Consider the following 22,836-nt stretch of genomic DNA (forward strand, 5'->3'; position numbering starts at 1 on the left):
CGCGCTGTTCCTGAATGCGGCATCGCGTAGCCTTGTATTAAAGTTTCCCCATGCCGAGACCCCGGGTAGCACAACCCCCAGAAAATAAAGAGACTTTGCCCCCTTTGTCCCTATCAAGCTTTGATTTTTGATCTATCTGAGGCTGTTTCGAAATCACTTCAAGCAGACATGTTTCTACATCCTGGTTGAAGATGATGTTTGGGACCTAGAAATCTTCCGGTTGTTGTAACCCGCGGTGGGTGCCAAGACTCTATCGATTGGTACTTCATGAAATATCACTAAACAAACAACTGGCCCAACAGAAGGGACATCTAAAGAGCTGTGGGTGGAAGTGCTCCAGCCCTCCATGGCCCCTTTGCAGCTCAAAAGTCCAGGAGGTGGCAACTACACACGGAAGTTAGGACCTGATTCCGCGAGGCATTTGTCAGAATTATCAATGTTACAGTATAGGACTGGGGTGGTATCTCACCAATCATGCAGCGGTAACCTTGGCCAGAGAATTGTCGTACATTGATAAGACATTCGTCTTATTATCAATCGAGGGAGAAAAACTTGTTGTCTGGTTCAAAAGGGAGAATATGTGTTCGTGAGGGATGTGCTCTCCTGGAGGGATGGTCGTCCCTGGGTATTAAAGATAAAATGACAAGCTGGACAGGTGATCCCGAGGATAAATAAAAAAACCGCGCGGGGTACGGGTGCGATGCCGGAGGTTATTCCGATGTTTAGTCAGCGAAGTATATACATACGAATTCCAAGAGTATGTCAATATGTTGATTAAGTCTAACATTGCATGGCTATATTTCCATATATCAAATACACCCAGGAAATTCTTCAACCTTCCGAGATCACTGGTCAAAATAGATTGTTTATGTTATTCTCTCCTAGAATAGCGGATAAGAACTACTGCTCATACGCCATTTTCCAAAATATGCTACATATCAAGTTAATTTTGTCAATCTATTCTAGCTCGCCCAAATAGATCGAGTGCTCTCTTTTACTCTTATTACCTGGTATTTAAATAATTGGGAATGAGGACTCCTTTTGCCAGTATAGGGTGATGATATAGGGCCCGATTCATCGTGCGTTATATACATTATATCGAAGATTCATATACTCACCTTTTGCAACTCGCCGTTTCTCTAGTATTAACGCTGTAATACCAGACCTACACCTAAGCCTGTCGATGAGGAAAGGCTTATACGAAATGCACTAACGACATGGTGTGGAATGAGAGATCATTTCGACCTCATATTTGTGGTTGTATACATGTAGTCAAAACAAGACTTTAGTAGATGTATCATTTTCTATACGAATTTGTGGTTATCAACTTTTATAAGTGGGGACGTGGGCCCTAGTGAGATGGTATTATTAACCCAATTTCCAGATACTACGCAGTTTCCGAGTCTTTCATTCCCTCACTCTTAACATGAGTAATATACATCATGTGCATGTGTATATCAACTCATTTAATGTTATATTCTTAAGGTTTCGAGAAAGCGTAACACCGATATAGTATATCGGTGGAAATCAAAGTATGCGTATATCGAGTCTTTGGCCTAAATTCATAGCCCCGCTTGCTTACGGGTAAATTTATATGTGCTGTAGTTTGGTTTGTTTATTTATTGCGGCCACTTGTAGTAGTGGTTGATGGTGGGTATATATATTTCCACTATCCATATACATTCTCAATCTTCGGTCAGCATACATATACATACTCAGATCTTTAAGTCACTCGATCCATTCGCCAATCCTTAGGGTATCTTAACTACCAGTGGATGGAAGAAGGCTTCTACGCTCGAGTAGAGGTGGAAACAAAAGTCACGGTACGTAACTGGTAGTACTGCGGTGCCATACTGTAATTAGGCAGGCATGCATCGCATGCTATAAGAGATAACCCAAACCGTGTTCACGGATCATAGATGAGACCGTAGAATAAAGAATTCATGAATATTATGATATTTACTCTTCTGTTATATAAACTCAATCTAGCATGCGCATTGATCGAGTGACGGTTGGCGTATATGTATTCTTGGAATATTTGCTTGGCGACTAATACTTGTATTAGTCAACCACTATTGAAAATTTTCGCGAGCCAAGTCACACCAAGCCGCATAAGGCGACATTTTGGCCGACGCGCTAGGGGCCTCTTCAGGGCTATAAATTGACCCTCCCCCCGCGTCCCTCTTCCCTCACTATGCGATTTTACTTCATAGGATCATTTCTATAGTAAATCGCCTCTTCTGAACTCTTTACCAGAGCCACAGAATCTCCAACCTGGGGGATGAGGTTTATCCTCCCCATCCAAGAGTGATGCCTTTTTTGCCTCTGCTTCGGCGGTGGTGGCTATGATCTCGACCCTTGTCTTCACCTGTTTCCTTCGGGGAGCTGGAGATGGGGGTGGGTGGGGATGGACGTCTGACAGGTCCATTCCATATATATATCTTTAATTGTCTACATGCATCTATAAATGCGATTTAACTATACGATAGAAAGAAAATAAAAAGATTTATGAACAAAAACATACTCTTGACCTTATGAACATAGTACGTGAGCAGCTCAATCAGTCATAACAGCGTAGGTGTGCAGATTCCAGAGACATTTCGGCCAACACGTTGTTTTTGTGATGTGTTAACATTTAAGAATTAAGAGGAGCTCAAATGGATGTTTTGAACACGTCAAAATCTGGAACGTTCTGATGCAAACTCATTATCGGACCATATTATGGATTCGCATAGAAACCCCAGTCCATACCGGGGTAATGTCGGAACAATCTTTTTCGCTGCGAAAAAAGGTTGCTGAAAAATCATTTCCCACATTTTCGCTAGCACAGGATTCACCAAACATGCATGCAGGACCTTGATCGCCGCACTTGAGATAACGTGGACGTCGCAGGACGAGTGATTGACCGTGAGTATACATACACGTGATGCATGTAACCGAGCACTCAAACACTCAAACACTCAGCTCAGATCTGCCACAATCGCAATACCTATTACTACACCGTAGTTATTACTCTACCTTTGCTTGCCTTGACATGGTAATTTATTATACAGAGTACGAGATACTCCAGAGTAATCCAACTGCGTGCAATTTAGGTACATGTAGTGCAGCTCTCTCAAGTTCTCGCGATCACTTTCTGTACCTCGGCCCACCACGGATATCATCAGTGTTAAGGTCTCGGATAAAGTGTCTCGGCGGTTGTCCCCCTCCGAAGCTCGTTCACACGCCTTGCCAAGAAATGCTGCTTCCTCGGGTTATCCCCACAATTTGTATGGCTGTGGCAGCTTCACGTGCGAAGACTTCCAACCACATCAACCCACGATTCATTGCTCTCTTCCGGGTTTCCAGACAAACCCTCCACTTCACCTCCTCCTAACTTCATTGTTAACATCCCCACCAAGACCATCCAGCTTCTGTTCCTCCAGTGGTTGCTTTCTTTCGTAAAGGAGATCGTCTCTATACATACAGATCCAGTCACTTATCTGCCCACAGTGTGAATCAGAGCTCAAGTTAGCCTTCGCATTCTACCAAGTTTCAACAGAACCACATCGCCAAACTCTCCTCACAACAACTTTCAAAATGGTCGCAGATTCGCTCGTCTACCACCCCACGGTTGCGCACTACATCCGCTTCGTCTCATCGACCGGTAACTTCAATCCTGTCTAGTCTGGGACTGAAGCCCAGTATTAAGATATCATCATGTAAGCTGACGACGGTGTGGGAGGAAAATAGCTGGTCGTGATAAGGCGTTGAGGACGTTGCAGTACCTAGCGCGCTTCCTCTCTTTCTATCTCCTTAGGAAGGGGTATAAAATGGATGTCATCGCTCCGTTCGAGGCGATCAAAAAGCAGTTTGCCTCGACAAGAAAGGTGATGCGTATTGGAAAAAACATCGAGCATTTTAAAGCTGCATCCCAGGTATGATATAATAGGTGCCGTGGCAAGTAACGAGCTAGTTGAGCTGATAGCTATGTGATAACAAAGGCTATGGACAATAAATCCCTAGACCCTGTCCTCCGCTACTGCGCTGTTGGCCGTCAGCTTGGATACTTCACCTACCTCACATTTGATTCACTCTCGTTCCTCGATAGCAGTGGAATCTATAAGTTTACCGCTGGCAAGAAGCTAGCCGCAGAAGCATACCGGGCCTGGTTCGTGGGTCTAATATTCTCGCTTGTTGGTGGGGCATACACCCTGTATACGCTTCGTGAGAGGGAGAGAGGAATCGTGAAAACGATTGCAGAGGGAAAGGTGGAAGGAGAAAAATTAGTCAAAGAAAGACAGGCGACGGTTACCCAAATGATATCGGATGTATGCGACGTGACTATCCCGGCCAGCGCATTGGGATATGTTGCATTGGATGATGGTATTGTAGGAATGGCAGGAACTGTCAGCTCTTTGATCGGGCTCCAGGCCATCTGGAAAAAGACGGCTTAAATATGAGTCGCCCGGGGTGTGTACATGGAGGTAGGCAGGTAAATAGAAACGATTATGAAGAATAATCGAGAGGGGGTTTCACGCACAAAAGTTTGTGTTGCAAGTATGGGAGGGGGATTGTTTGCTTGGTTGATTGATTGGGACATCTTTGCTTTGGTCGCACTTTTTTCCGTTTGTTTTGCTTTGGGTGTACGGTATGTATGGTACGGTATTGGGAGGATTCTATTGGACAGTACGATATCATGTATGTTATTCCTGAGACGAAGAATAGCGGCTCGGGAGAGGTTTATATGTACAGATAGCTAAGCTTTAGTTAAAACCTATTGGCGAAAATATGACTGGCTGTCGCTCATTTGTTCTATCTTACGATCGTTATCATGATATACTTACGATTAAACACATGATATTTTCCCCGCCTGTGTCATTGATCCAATTCACCCCTAATCCCTACTTGGTGCTGGCTAGATGAGTAGAGTACTAATTGAATCAATGAATGATGAATGTGATTTATTTATAGAAGAGACGTATTAGGAGATAAAGATATATATAGGTCGCGATGATCATAGATCTAGAGAGGAAGTACAGAATTCAGCAAACTGATTGCACGATTAACTAAGAAGAATTAAAAATATTTAGCCGTATCATATATAGGCTTGTAATTCCTTGTGTGATAATAACAAGTGATTTCATAATCCGTGCCGGATCGATCAATATGCAATTGCGGGTTACACCAAGGGATGGCCGTGCCTGATTGATCATGAAACGGCATATTTCTAGCAGATTCATGTAATTGAATACGGAGAGATTACATGTATTTGTGTGCGATGCATGTGTGTTCGGCGCGTGGGTCTCGTGCTTACTGCTCATAATTAAAGATTGTTTGTATTTATCTTCGCACGCAGTGCAAATATATGAGCTATTTTTACCAAGCGAGAAGCGCCACTTGGGAACTAGTACTACTATTAACTCCACTGTAGTTTAAGTTGCTGTTACGAAGTTAAACTGTATTTAGTTGCCTAGGTGCCTATTGATAATAACCCTTTCATTAATGCCGAATCATGTTTCATGACGGAAGTAATAGCCAATGAGAAGCACAGCCGGGAATAAGGAAGCTTTAGATACTATTCCTAATTAACCGCGTTATATGAAGAACGGATACGAAGCGAGTTGTTTGGATAACAGTAGTGATTGTCCTTCCCTTGATTTAAATGCGGACCCATCATGAGAGTGTCGTAATTAGAGATAATATTGGAATGAGGCCAGCGATGTTTATGTTTGTTGTACGTACATGTTCGAGTAATGTCGAGAAGAATATTACTATTCTCCTTTGGAGCTTTAAACACCTAAATAATGAATACATACATGTAGTAGGAATATAGAATAAGGAGTCTGGCCATGCACATGGATACATGCCCTGCTAGATCCCAATGATCTCGTACGATACATGTATGTTCATAAATGTACTTACAATTTATGATTTTATGACTGAAATTTAATACATGTAGCCGACTTTTTGGATAGCTTAGCCAGTAGCTTTTCTAGCAGCCCGTCCACTGCCCACATCAACTAGCCCGCCCATTAGCGTATCTAGAATTCCATATTCCGTACCTTTACCCGAAAATCCAAATCACTAGTGTGATCCAATTCCTTTTCTATCGTCTGATGTAATGTATCCTCTTATGCCCTCTCACATTTACTACCCCATCATCACCCTCTCACCTCCCACATCACACATTTCACCAACCACTGACCTCCCCACATCTCCAAATCTCCACATTTTCGTCTTTTACCCATCATCCACCATCCATCAGCGGGCATCCATAATTATTCATCAAAAATACGATAATCATCGAGATTACCATCTAGAAAATCTGTCAGTTTATTTTAAACCTAATAATTCCTTCATATCCTGCCCTTTCAGCTCAATTTCCCCAAATTTACTACCCAAAAATAAAATTCGTCAAGTTATCATTTTATTCTATTAAGCCTTACAATTTGTTCTTCTTATCATCCAAATTACAGCACATTTCTAACTAGAAATTCACATTTTTCTACAAACGTCACTCTGACTATTTATCTAACTCTTCGTTCAGTTTGAAAAATCGTACAGATAATTTTCATTCAAAATGGCACCAGATCAGCCCCAAATGGGGAGTCCAATCATTGACCCCACATCTGCACCGTCAACACCTACCACTTACGACCATAGAGACTCTTTGGTAGAGACTAAGTCACGCAATTCGCGGAGTGAGTCTGTGCTTCTGCCAGATAGCCCACTCTCCGGAACAGACTCTCTCGGAGGAGAGGTATGGATACCACGACTGAGTGGAGGACTTAAACGTCTCCAGTACGGTGGTAAAACCCTGGAATTCGCACAGACGGCAGGGAACCATGGCGTTGGGACTCCAAGACGTGACGCTGGTAACACGGATGATCGACAGGACGAAAATACACCGGTGCCGTCAGTACCTCTAGCACTTCCAGTATCCCCACCCAGATCTGTTGCAGGTTTGAAGGTTTTTAAAAAGCCCAATCGACATCTGAGTAGCCATGAGAACGTCAACTATGCATGGCCTAGAGAAACTGGCTGTATTAAGGACCCAAAGGAAAGTACCAGGGAGGAAGACGATGACCGTGAAGGGAGTTCCCTAACTGGATGCGAATACGAATCTGATGATCTTGCAGAAGACATCAGCCATGGTCTTGCGTATGGTCATAGAAAACAACCAACCTCAACCTCCAGCCCTTCTAGTGGCGAATATGTTCCGGATACTGTTAACGAATCACTAAGGGAAAGGTCTCAAGATCAAACAAACAACTATCCTCATAGATCATCGATCCATGAACCAGTCTCTAACGTCGCTATTCCGGAGAACTTAGCAGTGGCAGAGAAAAGTTCTCGGTTCAAAATTCTTGGTAAGAACGGGTTTTTTACGAGCTGGAAAAAAGCGACAAAGACCGTCAACCTGGAAGAGAAGGGCCTTGAAGAAATACCAAGAGATAGACATTATGAAGGGTGCATTTTATGTCCACCCCAGCCATCTCCGCGGTCTTCTGTTACTAGCACAGTTGGAGCTCCAGAGCTCTACGCACCTAGTGGACAGAACCCTGGGCCACCACCACTGACACCGCCCCCTCCCCGCCAGGCAACAAAGATATCAAAGGGAAATCTCCGGCTCCTCAAGAATCCTTATTAGCTCCGACGAGCTATAACGTCATGAAAGATCTCTTGGGAAAACATGATAAAGTTGGACAGCCAGGCCCAAGTAACTATTACCAGGGCGCATCGAATAGGCGGTCTCCATTCAATAATTACCCCACATATTTGAATAGATATTCCAATAGTTCGAACGACAGTGGCAACTTAGGTGGGCCCTCGAAGCGACCCGAAAAAGCAGAGGGGAATGCCAATACAGGCTCACGGTCTCTCAATATTCGATTGGAATTGTCGTCTGGTGATAACGAACACGCAGTGGAAAATGATACTGATGGCAACTATGATGGAGATCCATACCAAGAGAGCCAAGAAGACACTCATAACCGAGCTAAGGGGGTTATTAAACGTCGTCCGTTGAGTGGCCGTCCTTCATTTTTAGGAAAAAGGAGTTCAAGAGGTTTGATCCGTCTCCCCGACAATTCGGGTGAGAGCCCTCACCCGGGCTCACGGCGAGATCACCAATATCTTGGTGCAGATGGTATTTACGAGATGGTTGAAATTGAGCCCATATCAGCCTCTAGCTCTGCGATAGCGCCAAACTTCCATACAGAGCCTGTGAGGCCTATTCAGCGCGTAAGAACGGAATGGTTCATGCAAACCCTTTTTATAAGATTCAAGCGTGATGTAGTGCAATATCTGGTCGAGAACTGGAAGCTTGTAAGCGTGGTGACCGTTGTGGTTTCCGTATTGTTGTCAATGATCCTGTTGTAAGTATTTTACATTTGTTCCCTGCTGATGTTTTCAACTTTTCTTAATTTTGGGGGTATGTACATCAGCTAATAAGCTCTAGACTCCTTGTTATAATCCCTAATATTATGAGGGACAGGGCCGGTAGAGCCACCTTTGAAGTCGCAGCACTTCATATCAGCGATATTTCGTATAATTATACTACGGTCACACTTGACTTCAAGGTAATTTCAAACGCGGGGACGCGTGTAAATATCAACCCCGCATCGTTCAGTTTAGAGTCCGATAATGATTACAATTACGACTTTTATCATTCAAAGAAAGAAGATAGTAAAAATAAATCCGAATTATACAGGGGCCATAGATACACGCCCATAGGAGAGCTTCATTTGTACAAAGACCTCAGTTTCTCCAAAGGCAATGGGGATATGGTCCTTACATCAGAAGCAGCTGATGATGATGAAAGCGACGGTAATAATGATGCCACAGAGCCTGGCTTCTGGAGACCTAGAGAAATGGTTGAGATATTGGTCTGGGGGGCTTATAGTAATGAGACAGGAATGCGCTCAGTCATTCGAGGCGATGTTCGAGTACAGGCCCGAGGGTTCGTAACTTGGGTGGATATACAGAAAGAAGTTAATATATATTGTAAGTATTTAGCTTTTCGGGCTCCACTATTCTTGCTAATTAGTCGTTATAGCCATGGGTGGGTTTCAAGACCTTAAAATCGACTCATACAAGTTTCTTCAGCCCCAGAAAGGATTTATTGATGCTAATATTTCTTGGTTTAACCCATCTATCGTGACAATGAATATGGTAAGTTAAAGTCACCTAATCCTTTAGCTTCAGCGTCGATTCATCTTAATAACAGGGGACTGTCGATTTCGACCTTTTTCTCGGCGACCTCCCAATTGGCGATGCCAAAATTTCTTCAATGGCAATATTTCCTGGATATAATCATGCGCATCTTTCATCTTCGCTTTTTGATAGAGACATCTTTCGAAGCAATAAAACTCTCCTTGGAGAATTGATTTCTTCAATTACTTTGGTGGAGGCCGGACCAACCAGAGAGAAACTTTTACATCTAAACGGAAGAAACACAACTGTTGATGGCACTGGTATCGAATGGTTACAACCGATTATCCAGCTCTTCGACAAAGATCTACCAGTGGCTATGAATGAGCAGATTTTCAGTACCTTCAACACCAGCATACTCCTAACAATGACTCCGGATGGAAAGACAAAATTAAAACGGGGTAGCATCGAGTGCAAGTTAAAATTACCTTTCGAGTCTGAAGATTTCCTTATTACTGTTCGGGGTGTAGGCTACTTTCTGGATATCTCATTGTCCCCCAATGGCGCAGGTTTTCTGCGCATTGAGAGTACAATGAATTCCCATGATCATACCGTCTTATCCGGGATTCATACTTTTAACAGCAGTCTTGTAGGCTCAAATAGTAGCATCATCGAAGAAAATGTCCTTAAAACCGTTTTTATGCCTGATTTTATCAAAGCAGAAACTTTGTCCCTCAAGGTTAGCGGCAGCATGGCTGCCGACTTGGAAACCCCATATGGAGAAGGGAGGATTTCTGGAATCAAGGTTGAAAATCATATTTGGCAAATGAAGGGCCTTCATGGTCTCGATGGCGGTGGTAAAAGTAAGGTGATAATCTCGAACGAGACAGTGATAGGAAATATTTGGACCGTCACATTGCAAATACAGAACCCGTCTGATATGTTTGTGGATGTGAGTTTCACACTCTTCATGATTCCTATGCAAAATGCTAATTGAGGTTTTAGCTCGGGGACACTGTGTTCGATGTTGTCCAAACGAAGAATTCAACCGGATGTATTGGAACCATCAGTATCGAGAAATTGGCCTTGAATTATGGATCCAATAATGTCACGGGAAATTTTGACCTTGCAGCCCCCCATTGCAATGCCTCAGAGCTGGCAGAATTTCTTTCCAACTTTATGACTGGTGGCCGAAATGATTTGAATCTACGCACGACATCCAGCCACGAAGTTATGGGATTTAATGGACTTGAAGTTGGAGCCGAATGGATTTCCCCCAGCTACCGTCTATTCGATTCTATCGATCTGATTATTGGTGAACACAACGTGATGGCTAGAATTAGTCTCAAAAACCCATTTGACGTAGTTCTCACCTTGGATTCTGTTGATATGGAGTTAGTGCTCGCAGGCAAAGTTATTGCTGCCCTCACTAGCCAGGAGCATTCTAAAGAAACAGTTATGGGAGGACAGTCCGCCACTTTATCTGGGATTCCATTAATCCCTGTAAGTTCTATCCAGGAACTGGTCGAAACGTTTCAGAGGGAACTGTTAAGTGAAACATCAGAACTGATGGCGATCACCGCCAGTGGGAAAATACGTTTGCTGTTGGCAGATTATGAGGTACCGCTGATGAATTACAAACAAGAGAATGTTGAGGTAAAACTGAGATGGGAGATTTGAGCAGATTATCAGCGAGAGAAGGCGCCGCCGAAGTTTGGTATATTAAAAAAGTATGACTCCCTTTTGATAATTTCCAAAACTACATCTTTCTCTTTCGATTTGAACATCAGTTGGGAGTTGGTCAACATATACTTCTGTCCTTTTTATACTCCTATTTTGAGTCACTTGCCCCGAGCTGGTATATCAGGGTTCTCTAGTCCTTCAAGCCAGTGGAAGTATGAAATATTTCTGTATGCTTTAATTGCGCTAGCAGAAATGGCTTTGTCTTAAAATCTTAGCGTATGAGATCAATCTCGTATGTTAAAAGAGTAGTAGCTTTGCTTTCGGGCATTATTTTACTTTCGAATATATAGGTTCATACCTATATCTTTTAATAATAGCTACATATAAAATGAATGAATCTGTTCAGCTACAAAGATTTCAAATTTCAACATGAGTGTGCTGCTGGCTCCCGCTGAAATTCGGTGAGGTCTATAGGAAACAATATCATTATGCCAAGTATACATTGATGAGTTCCATCTATTGTGTCAGTAAATCAAGATACTTGGTTCCAAATCATAACCATAATAATGTAGTAACAAAATTTTGTTTAGTGGTGGTTGCTCATTTTGGGAGCTCTATATACATCGATTCACGTGATACTGAGTCCTGGCCAAGGTGTACACATTACCATGTAAAATGCAGGCACATATATGTAAATGGCATCTTATATATCAGCGCGTTCTCAGGATTTTAGTCTATGCTATATATACCATATACGACCAATAGCTAAGTATATTAAATACATAGTGAACTCAAGTAAGGTTCTCCTGTTCTGTCACAAAGAGGAGACAGATTTTCCACGGGGGATCGCATGTAGTATTGCCCACCTTGATCTGATAAGTTCTTCTAGTCCTCGGCTTTCCCAGTCAAATAACCTCGTGGACTATGGTAGGTACCACTGCATGATAGGTAATGCATGAAAATCCTTTACACCTCAGCAGAGGTTAGGCCAACCAAAGATGCTCTTTGAATGTTGATTCTGTCGGTCTGGGTGTAGAGTTGAATACTCATAAACCTAGCTAGGCGCTATAACACAAATTTCTAGGAAACAGGATTAGTTAGCGCCCAGCTGTATGAAGTTATAGGATTCTAGAAACCCGCTTCGATCTATACATTGGATCACCATCTGACCTTTGATAGGGACTTGGTTATAGCTACATGTATATACTTGTTTTGACATTTTATATAGTTTTCAAGCTTGTAGGGTTGGAGTTTGAACTATTATTTGGAATTCAGTCCTGGCCGAAGGAGAGAAGAATAGCGGCGTGTATTAAAGACACAAAAAAGGGTGTTGTGTTCTGGAATAACGGGTTTATAAGATTTTGTGGAACAACTACATGTGTAAGGTGTCTCTGCGTGGAGGTCACGCTATTAGCACGCTGGCATGGAATATTCATGTAACTAAGGTTGATTAGTCTTCAGCCGCGGATACTTGTATATTTAAGGTAGCGCTCGTCATACCAAATGTGAGTGTGTCATGCTCATTTAGTAACGTGTGTTCGTGTGGATTTTAGATACTCTAACGTAGTTGTTATTGTTGATCTAAGTCTCTTTTGTATGTGCTCCGGATAGTCGATGTCTTATTTGTTGTCCTGGTGAATTGTAGGTATTTACTGTTCGGCTGATCAGATAATTATACGCGTATTAGACGTATTTTATATGCATGATTCGCCGTGATATAGGTGCCCTGGAGTAAAGTAGAAGACAGAATCATATACGTACTGAGGTTATGTAGCAATTGTATTATACTGGCATCAAGAGGGGATCAACGTCTTTTTCATCCCGTAACCGTAACAACCCTCAAAGTTTACGAAGTTGAGCCCCGACATGAGTCCACTCAAGCGAGGCTCAACCGGCGAGACATGAGATTTGGGAGCGGCGGTCCGATCAGAAATGACGATTTTGATAGCTAATAATAGCCGTGTATGTGGGTTGAAATGACCGCTTAGCTGGTTAGGTGAGCGTGTTTTAAAGTTCTGTGCTTGAGTAGTACTCTACTACTTGCGTAGGCGTTAGGTCCCAATACAGCCACAGCGCTGGCTGTTCGATAGGTACAGCTTACCCTCAAAAGAACCAGAAAATGCAAGTAACGGAAACAGGGATTATTTGTATGAGAACGACGCCACTCCATACATTTTCTAGTTCTTACGCTAGTAAGCGTATACACTACCTCCAACAATCACGATGCATCGTCTCATGATGCGATTTCAAGTACATGTAGGTAAAGCAATGCGCATCCCGTTTATCAGCTGAGAAGGCGCTCGTATCCACATATCATGTAGGACTCAGTATGTGCTGATCAGACAACATCGCCAACCCAAACTCTCCACGAATAATGTCCTGGAGCGCGTCTCTACTCGCAATGTCCTGACGTTTTTAAACTGGGCCACTATTGCATACACCAAAAAATCAGAAGCTTGGCGTATTTTTGTATGGTATGCAATATTGGTCACGTCCAAAAACGCCAGGACATTGCGAGTAGAGTAGATATGCATGTATGTATCCATTGGACGGATGAAACTCTCAAATTCGCAGCCTTCCTCTTTCAGCTGATACTAGCCATATCTGGTAACTTGCGTTGATTTTTGATTGGCTCTATTATTATTACAGCACATAAAAAGCAACAATATTACCTGAATAAGTGCGTGCACGGTCCAGGCTGCGAATTTGAGAGTTTCATCCGTCCAAGGGATACAACGATCCCGCTGCTGGCCGTGATTCACCACATCAATCGGCTACCGAAAAGTCGCGACATCCCGTCAATCAATTGGTCAAGGTTGTACCCGTTTACCACGAAAAGAACCAGAAAATGCAAGTGACGGAAACAGGGATAATTTGTATGAGAGATCACCGCCACTCCATACAAATAATCCTTGCCCTGAGCAACTGCATTTTCTGGTTCTTTTCGTAGTTCCTCCGAATATTCTCCGCCGATTGCTTTTGCTTTTTTTCTCCCCTGGTCGGAAGTAGCGCCCATCATGGCCCATCACCCGTTGTTAGAGTACCACCGACCAGGACGTGCTGACTGTCTGTTGCACTGGTGACAGCCGTGTAACTGCGCAGTGTGCATTGCACACTGCGCAGTTACACGGCTGTCACGGACCTCACCCCTGAGAGTTAAGTTGCACATTGATCGACACAGCTTAATTAATTGCACCCTCGCCTGGTGCCTGATTTCCAGACCTCTCCCCCCTCTTTTCTCTTTTCTGCGGGATGCCACTTCCACCTCTTGAGTCTTGATTCTATTTTTGTAAAGGTCACACAATAAAGAGCCGCAGGCAGACGCTCGAGCGATAGGGTGAAATTAAACCCATTAAACCCATGAACCTAACATATATATCTCCTAGACTTCTGCCAACTTTCGCGGGCACCAAGCCCGCGAGATTTTGGTCATTAGCCATCAATTGAATGGGTAAACATTCTCCACTCGTATGTATATGAAGTACATGTACTAATGTATATGCACATACCTTTATGTGCCTTCGTGGAGTAACTGTAAGTATACATGGTAGGGTACCAAGAGCCGACCGATTTCCCTTCGGTACTTTCGGGATTGTAAGTGCATATTCCCGACGGCCGTTGGTTAAACACGGGTAAAAACCTGGGTTGATCGAGTAAAATATAGTGTGCTCCTTCCAGACATGGAAGTATATCTTCTTAACCAGAAGGCCGGGGTGACGATCAAGAAATTAAGTATTTGCTACCCCAGTTTTTGGCACATTTCCCAGATATCGGTACCCCGCACGATACTCCTGGTCACTGGGCAGTGACAGAGCCTAGGTGAAATCTAGATGCTCTTCGGAAAACATGACGCATTTAGACAGTGTGGCATCTCAAATTGGGCATGACCGGGTGCACAAAACATATGCGTTGTTGATGTCCGAAGCCGTGAGGTGAGGGCACGCAAGTAATTTCACCGACGTCAATACCTCAGTGGTTCGTCCAACGGTAATTAGTTATGGGGGGAACAGTGCAGAAAAGTTGTCTCTGCATGCTCGAGAGCTGGGTGGCTAGTGGGAAGTGCCATGGACTATGTGGTATAAGATGGACACCCATCCCCATCTCTGGCAATGGCTACTAAGGATCGTGGTCTTTCCATATTCTCATCCCTTAACCACCTTTTGGGAATTCGTCTGGGTTCCATCTACGCTGGTTTTTGAAATTGTCTTTTGTACTTGATTGATAAAATGATCGGGTTCTACTCGGCATTTCTCCTCGCCGCCCAATTGGGGTTGGGCTCATCCGCTCCTCTGGAAAAGAGACAGTCCGGAGCAGCTTCATGGAGTCCGCCTTACTACCCTGCCCCTAAGGGTGGTTCTTCGGCGGCATGGGCTGATGCTTATGAAAAGGCCTATGAGCTTGTCTCGCAGATGACATTGGTTGAAAAGGGTTCGTACTCAAACGTTCTTCTTGTGGGGGAATTTGTGCTAACAACTGATGCAGTGAATATCACGACTGGTATTGGTTGGGCCATGGGCCCTTGTGTAGGAAATACTGGTCCAGTTGAGCGTCTCGGCTTCCCCTCCATCTGTCTTCAGGATGGACCGCTAGGTGTAAGATTCGCGGACAAGAATACGGCGTGGCCTGCTGGAATTACAATTGGTGGTAAGTAGCCTACATCTGGAAATACAAAAAGGGTTGGAGGATCTTAATAATGATGTCTGTCTATAGCAACCTGGGACAAGGAGCTCATGTACGCACGTGGAGACGGTTTGGGCGCTGAATTCCGTGGAAAGGGAATAAACGTTATTTTGGGACCAGCAATGGGTCCTGTTGGTCGTATGCCCGCAGGTGGAAGAAACTGGGAGGGCTTCGGCTCAGACCCTTATCTCCAGGGCGTTGGTGCTGCTCTTACCATCGAGGGGATCCAGGATAATGGGGTTATTGCAACTGCTAAGCACTATATTGGTATGCGAATCTCTGCCAAGTCTGTAGTATTTATTGAGTACTAACCCTGCTATTTTAGCCAATGAACAGGAACATTTCCGACAAAGCGCCAACGCAATTTCTGCCAACATCGATGCTAGAACTCTTCATGAGGTCTACTTATGGCCATTCCAGGACTCAGTGAAAGCTGGTGTCGGGGCGGTCATGTGTTCTTACAACCAGAATAACAACAGCGCTTCTTGCCAGAATTCGTGGTTGCAGAATGCTATCTTGAAAGATGAGTTGGGTTTCGAGGGATTTATCATGTCCGATTGGCTCGCTCAGTACAGCGGAGTTGCTAGCGTTCTTGCCGGAATGGATATGACCATGCCTGGTAAGTCTACGGAGACTTCGGTATTTTTGACTTAAAAAAGCTGACTTTGTACAGGCGATGGCTTGGCTTGGGACGATCGTATATCGCTTCTTGGACCCGAACTTACTAGAGCTGTGATGAATAGTTCCGTGCCAATGGAAAGGCTCGATGATATGGTCACCCGTATTGTTGCTACCTGGTACAAGTTTGGCCAGGATGAGGATTATCCTGAACCAAATTTCAACTCATGGACTAATGCTACTGTTGGAAAAATTTACTATGGCTCAAACGACAACACCACGGGTGTTGTTAACGAGCATGTTGAAGTCAGGGGAGACCACGCTACTCTTGCAAGAAAAATTGCCGCAGATGCTATCGCCTTGCTCAAAAACGAAGATGTTTTGCCTTTGGCAGGGCCGATGAAGATCGGTATTTACGGTGAAGACGCTGGTCCTGGAAATGGGCCAAATGTCTGCATCGACAGAGGATGCAACCAGGGGACGTAAGTAACGCTTACCCAAAAACAAATTAAAATGAAAAATGCTGATATTTTAAATAGACTTGCCGTTGGATGGGGAAGCGGTGCCACTGACTTTACCTATCTTATCACCCCTCTTGAAGCCATTCAGGCCCGTGCTGCCGAAGATGGTTCCGTAGTCACTGCGATCTTGAACAACACAAAGCTTGATGATATGAAGGCCTCTGCTAAAGAGCAAGATATCTGTCTCACGTTCGTCAATGCCGACTCTGGTGAAGGCTACATCACTTGGAATGGCCTTGAGGGTGACAGGAACGATATCGAAACTCAACTTGGTGGAAACGAGGTCATCGCGGCTGTTTCTCAGAATTGCAAGAAGACTATCGTTGTTGTGCACTCAGTTGGACCTATCATCGTGGAGCAGTGGGCACAGTCTCACAGGGTCCAGGGAATTCTTTGGGCTCATCTACCTGGACAGGAGAGTGGAAATGCGCTCGTAGATGTTCTCTACGGTGATGTAAACCCAAGTGGAAAACTTCCATACACCATCGGAAAGTCTCTTGCAGATTATGGCCCGACTGCCGGTGTTATGTATGTTGCAAATGGAAACCCTCCGCAGCAGGATTTCACCGAAGGCCTTTACATCGACTATAGATACTTTGACAAGCATGACATCACACCCCGCTATGAATTCGGCTTTGGACTCTCATATACTACCTTTGAGTTCAGTAACCTTGAGGTTGAGCTTATGTGTCCTCTGACTCCTCTTCCTGCTCCTCGTCCTGAACCAGAATCTACCCCCCCGACTTACGACTCAGAAATCCCTGATATTTCTGAGGTCCTCTTCCCCGAAGGATTCACACCAATTGATCGCATGATTTACCCATACCTAAATGCCACAAATCCCAATGTTACCGTTGGCCCTTACCCATACCCCGAGGGCTATGAAAAACCACACCCGCTTATGCCTGCTGGTGGTGCCGAGGGAGGCAATCCTGCGCTTTGGGAAGTTATGTACAAGGTCACCATGATTATCGAAAATACTGGAGAGGTTGCAGGAGCTGAGGTCGCCCAACTATATGTCCAGTTCCAGAACAAGAATATTGACTTCCCCGTCAGAGTCCTCAGAGGATTCGAGAAAGTCTACCTGGAGCCTGGCGAATGTAAACAGGTTTGCTTTGAGCTAACAAGGAGAGACTTGAGTTACTATAATGCTGCTATTGAAAACTGGGAAATCCCATCTGGCGGAATTGGTATTGCAATTGGGCAGAGTTCAAGGAAGTTGCACCTGAGAGGCAATTTGCGATATGGATTTTAATTACACTCATTTGTTTTTTGATATGTAACGAGTGGGATTGGGAGGAGGGAAGTCTATTAAGACTTGGAAAATAAGTACATAAACCAAATTACCGCCAAAACTCGAAAAATTGGCTATCTCCGTCCAGGGACTACCGCTTGAATAATTGGTTGGATGGCATCGATCTACATCAGAAGTTTTCCATACAAGTAATTCTGATCTAGCCAATTTTTTCGAGTTATGGCGGTACATTTCTTTTTAAATATCTAACAGTAGAATTTATTGTGCAACCAAGAGTTCATGTGCTCTAGGTAATTTTATGTGGACCAAATAAGTTTCAGGTAACATGCATGTTTCCTTGGCGAGAGATAAACCCGATCCTAGAGTAGAGTGTCCTAGAGTAGAGTGTCCTAGTGTCCTGAACATGTCTTTTTTTAGGTGCATGATACAAAATTTCCTCCCAGCCGTTTGTAGCCAATTAAAACGCTACTTTGCAGTAGGAGCTTTAGGCCTATGTATTCGCCTATGTAGGAATACATAGGCCTAGGAATACATCTTTCTTTCGTTGTTAAGTAAGTGAATCTATATCTGTAGTTATCCTTCAATCGAGAGAATCAATATGTTCCCCGCCGTGCAGGCCATCCAATCGATTTCCACCGTTGAGTTTCTCCGGCAATTCACTCAGATCAGTACCACATGCACCTAACTACGAAAAGAACCAGAAAATGCAGTTGCTCAGGGCAAGGATTATTTGTATGGGGTGGCGGTGATCTCTCATACAAATCATTACTGTTTCCGTCACTTGCATTTTTTGGTTCTTACATGTGATTTAGATTAGCCACATCCGCTTAGTGTACTCGTTTTTTCACAGCGTTTGTGAACACAACCAGCATTACATACACACAAAAAATAGCCAAGACAACCTTTTTGTATAGCATGCAATAGTAGTAGTGTTCACAAACGCTATGAATAGACGAGTAGACAATACCCCACGTTACACAGGAAAGTCCACGGCAGCAACCCGCATGACAGAAAGGCAGCAACAAACAGAGACGACCCCACATACATGCCCAGAAGTTCTGCGCTATCGTCCCGCTATTTATGCTTAGATTGGCCGTTTCATCGTCACTGCCAGCCACCACCATCATCACCTTGTCCACCTGCCTGTTACTCTATCCCGCGAGTAAAAAAAAACAAGCTCCGAGGCGATTCTGTGCATGAAGTTGGGTTGCGGTTTTTGGAAATGGGAAGTAAGATTGCAATTGGTAGGTAGGTAGTAGGTACGTCCTGAATGGTCCCGGTTGAAAGGGCCGCCGGTTCCCCAGATGGCTGGCTAGCGATTCGCGTTTTCGCCATAACTCGAAAAATTGGCTAGCTTCCAGAGATCAAAATTACTTGTATGGGAAACTTCTGATGCAGATCAATGCCATTCAACCAATCACTCGAGTGATAATCCCTGGCCGGAGATAGCCAATTTTTCGAGTTTTGGCGGTACTCATCATGTACCAACGGTTTTGGCCCGGGAGCCAGTGTTGAGGTGAGTCTGGTGTTTTATGTTCTACTCGAACAAGAGAATGGTTTGTTTGACCCCTGCTTACTAGTCATGATTTTAGAGCGAGTGATATACTGTGATGACGGCTAAAACATCTAACCCAGATCCGGTGATCCAGAACTTGGCGGTAGGATTATTACTGAATCGATAGGCAAAGATTAGAAGGGATATTTGGGCGCTTGACCGTGGGGTCAACCACAAAACCTACCGTTAATTCTCGCCAAATCCACTATCTCCGCATAGGTAAATGGTATGTCCGGACCAAAGAAAAGAAGGCTCGGCATGCGAATGTGCAGAAACCCTACTGATGCTGCCATTTCTTTGGCCCGGACATACCATTTACCTATGCGGAGATAGTGGATTTGGCGAGAATTAACGGTACTGATATACCAAGATCAAAGAAGATAACTAGGTTTATTTATTGGCCCCTATAAGATAATTTCTTATACTCAAGATAGGCAAGTTTCTCCGCCGCCCTGGGTTTGCAGAGCTTTTTGTTTTGTTTAATTCATACTCGCATGCAGCCTTTCAGTTATGGCGGAGCACTCTACAGTACAAGTACAGGGTTTCACCCTTTATGCCTACTAGTCGCTCCTTTCAGCATGATGTGGAATACCCCAACCAGCTCAAGGCCAGCACTCATACCTAGCCACACTCCATCACCAGTCCGCATGCCCCATTTGGGCGCCGGGTAAATGGAAAACTCTCCCCAGGAGCAGAAACCATCCCACATGCCAAGCCAGGAAAAGAACCCACGATTAATATCCCCTGGGTCACCACCCCTATAGAATTCGAACCTGCGACCTCGCCCACCCTCGGAAAAGTGGTTTGCAGAGCGGAGTTTGTGATAAATATTGAGAAAGAAGGGGTGGAAAGAAAATTACTATAACAACGTGGAAGATGCTCCAATCTAACTATCCTGAAAATATTAGTATCGAGGCTTATAATACTTCGTCAAAAACCGGCACCGGTGGTACCACTCATTTGTTACACGAGTCTTCCCCACACCAGATCCTGCTTGAAGTGAAACATAAACTAGATGAGCATGTTTCAGTCAGGTGGTAAACAAAACCATTATCACTTAGAGCTCCCATAAAAATGTCGTCTACTTATGATTCCTAGATACTTGAGCCTGGTTCTAGACCAGTCCCGCGTATTCAAATTTTTACTTCTCAACGCCGCTATATATGACTCCCTCCAAATCTACATTAACCCTAGAGGCGTGAAGTTATCTGTACCTATAGGTATATTTATTTGCAAGGCACTTATATCAGGCACTTTGAGCTGGCCCCGCGGCGATCAACCTCATAGTTTGTTTAGATCACTGTATATCACTCGCTACCAAACTACACGCAGTTCCCGGGTCGGACATCGAGACGCGGTCGCCTGATTTAGAGATATATATAACAGTTTGATATTGGGGTATTTGGGTACCGAAATAAGGTAATACGTCTGCCAAGTTTTGAGATATCTGGATACTGAGATGCGCGTATATTGTCTACATAAGGAGAGATAAAGAGATCTATGAGCCAAGGTCACTCTTTCTCGGCGTCTGCTTTAGGGTGGGCGGCATTTTTTTCATTTGTCCCGCGCATATAGGCCTGTGATCGTGATTGATCCTCTATATACTTCATCTATCCCTTTTGTTTGATTCCTGCTGTATTCCATTCAATGGTGAGGGCGCCATGTATAGAGTTAGGTTTTAGCGAAACCTTTTCGGTACATATTCTTTTATAGTATCTAGTAACTAGTAATATATGTTCACGGCTTTACATAGCAGCAAGAAAGGAGTAGCGAGCACTAGAAATTTCTTTTCAATTATCTAGTCTCTCATTCAAGCCAGTTGTGGTATTATGGCCCTCACTTCAGGGTATACGCAACAACTGGCTGCCCATCTCTAGAGCTACTTTCTAAACTACTAATAAGTTGCTGGCAATACTGATAGTCTCGCACCATCACTGACAATCACTGTTCCGGAACAATAAGCCCCAGCCTTGCTAACAAGGTACAAAATTGCACCGGCCATGTCTTCTTCTTTCCCGGGGCGCAACATCGGAATATGATGACTCGGATAGTCCGAGAGTGTGTTCTTGTTACCAGCGTCCATCTTCCCCGGGCCAACAGTCATTTCTGAAGGGTAAACTTATCGTAGGGCATGTTAGTATATATCATTAGACTCAGGATTTCATGGAAGCTCACGGCCTGGTGCGATCATATTCTATCCATATTGATATACTGTTAGTCGATATACCCCCATAGGAGAATCCAAAGCTAGGAAGTCAAGGATGATAGGAACGTACAGATCTGATATTAAATGGGGCTAAGTTTGTTGCCATCATCTTCCCAATATGGGTCATGGCTGCTTTACTTGCGGCATAGATATAGCTAGATGCTAACAACCTAGAAAAGCCTGCAATCGAGACAATAGTAACAATCTTTAATTGCTTGGTCAGCCATTTCGTACTCGCTAGGTCTGTAACCGTAAAACTTTAAAAGTAGCTTTTACGAAATTGCTGGGCATTGCATACCTGACTTGTTTGTTCCACGGTCTTCCTCTTGTTACCTTCATCTAATAGCGCCAGAAACGCTACACTTGTAAACCAAGCACCAGTGGCGTTCACTCTGAAAACATTATCCCAGTTCTCAACCGAATCCTTCCACAGATATGCCTGAAGATCTTCAATATTCCGATAATTCTCTGATTCCGGCTTCGACACGTACGGTTCTGGCAATGGCTGTTGGCTGTGGCTTCTATTTCCTACAGTACCGGCATTGTTGACGAGCAAGTTTATATAGCCGACCTCTGATTTGATCTGGGCAACAACTGATTCTAGAGATTCCTTTGATGTAACTTCTCCGGCGAGCGGGATTATCTTTCCGTATTTCTAGGTATCCCGAAGAGTTAGAGACAGAAATATAAGCAGAAGCTATAATTATTTTAATCGGGAGTAAATTCTCACGGAGTGCTCCTTCGCTGCGTTCTCCAAGACTTCTTTCCTTCTTCCTACGATATAGACCCTTTCTGCACCATTGTGCTCAAGAGCAGCCGCAATCATCAATCCGATACCTATGTGATTAAACTACAATGAGCCAAGCTGCCCCGCCATGGCTTACGCGGGGTAAATTATACCTGTTCCACCCCCGGTCACCACCGCAACTAAGCCCTTGGTTGAAAATAGATTGTTCGCTTCGAGAGTAGACATTTTGGATGAAGGTTGAAGAGTTGATCAATGACAACTAGGTGTTTATATACTAAAGCGCTGGTGTGTCCTGAAGTACCGCGACTTCTAGCCAGATAAACCTAAGATTTGTCATCTAGAACTGACGTGATTGTTGGTAAAGTCGATTCAAGCTTTTTGTTTCGGTTAATTCACGGGCTAGCGATGTTCGGGCCGAGATATCCCTGCTAGCAC

At 44.0% G+C, this 22,836-nt stretch overlaps 5 protein-coding genes across 5 annotated transcripts; 4 read left to right on the forward strand and 1 right to left on the reverse strand.

The window, feature by feature from the left end:
- Positions 1 to 3,579: 3,579 nt before the first annotated feature.
- Positions 3,580 to 4,436, forward strand: LAJ45_01805 (uncharacterized protein; the record flags this gene model as incomplete). The annotated part of the gene is made up of 3 exons (XM_046111398.1): positions 3,580 to 3,646; positions 3,733 to 3,917; positions 3,984 to 4,436. 3 exons carry the CDS (start codon positions 3,580 to 3,582, stop codon positions 4,434 to 4,436), a joined length of 705 nt encoding a protein of 234 aa, XP_045975342.1.
- A 2,126-nt stretch (positions 4,437 to 6,562) lies between these two features.
- On the forward strand, positions 6,563 to 7,633 carry LAJ45_01806 (uncharacterized protein; the record flags this gene model as incomplete). The annotated part of the gene is made up of 1 exon (XM_046111399.1): positions 6,563 to 7,633. One exon carries the CDS (start codon positions 6,563 to 6,565, stop codon positions 7,631 to 7,633), a length of 1,071 nt encoding a protein of 356 aa, XP_045975343.1.
- Positions 7,634 to 7,653: 20 nt separating this feature from the next.
- On the forward strand, positions 7,654 to 10,815 carry LAJ45_01807 (uncharacterized protein; the record flags this gene model as incomplete). The annotated part of the gene is made up of 5 exons (XM_046111400.1): positions 7,654 to 8,360; positions 8,480 to 8,988; positions 9,041 to 9,156; positions 9,212 to 10,087; positions 10,141 to 10,815. The coding sequence occupies 5 exons, from the start codon at positions 7,654 to 7,656 to the stop codon at positions 10,813 to 10,815; spliced, it is 2,883 nt and encodes a 960-aa protein (XP_045975344.1).
- A 4,229-nt stretch (positions 10,816 to 15,044) lies between these two features.
- Positions 15,045 to 17,892, forward strand: LAJ45_01808 (uncharacterized protein; the record flags this gene model as incomplete). Its single annotated transcript, XM_046111401.1, has 6 exons — positions 15,045 to 15,246; positions 15,301 to 15,462; positions 15,529 to 15,765; positions 15,824 to 16,117; positions 16,172 to 16,598; positions 16,656 to 17,892. 6 exons carry the CDS (start codon positions 15,045 to 15,047, stop codon positions 17,890 to 17,892), a joined length of 2,559 nt encoding a protein of 852 aa, XP_045975345.1.
- A 3,449-nt stretch (positions 17,893 to 21,341) lies between these two features.
- On the reverse strand, positions 21,342 to 22,626 carry LAJ45_01809 (uncharacterized protein; the record flags this gene model as incomplete). The annotated part of the gene is made up of 6 exons (XM_046111402.1): positions 21,342 to 21,565; positions 21,623 to 21,641; positions 21,724 to 21,858; positions 21,952 to 22,308; positions 22,384 to 22,490; positions 22,554 to 22,626. 6 exons carry the CDS (start codon positions 22,624 to 22,626, stop codon positions 21,342 to 21,344), a joined length of 915 nt encoding a protein of 304 aa, XP_045975346.1.
- Positions 22,627 to 22,836: the final 210 nt, after the last annotated feature.

This window comes from Morchella importuna (assembly GCF_003444635.1).
Source record: "Morchella importuna strain M04M26 chromosome Unknown Morimp01GS003, whole genome shotgun sequence".
Taxonomy (NCBI): Eukaryota; Fungi; Ascomycota; class Pezizomycetes; order Pezizales; family Morchellaceae; genus Morchella; species Morchella importuna.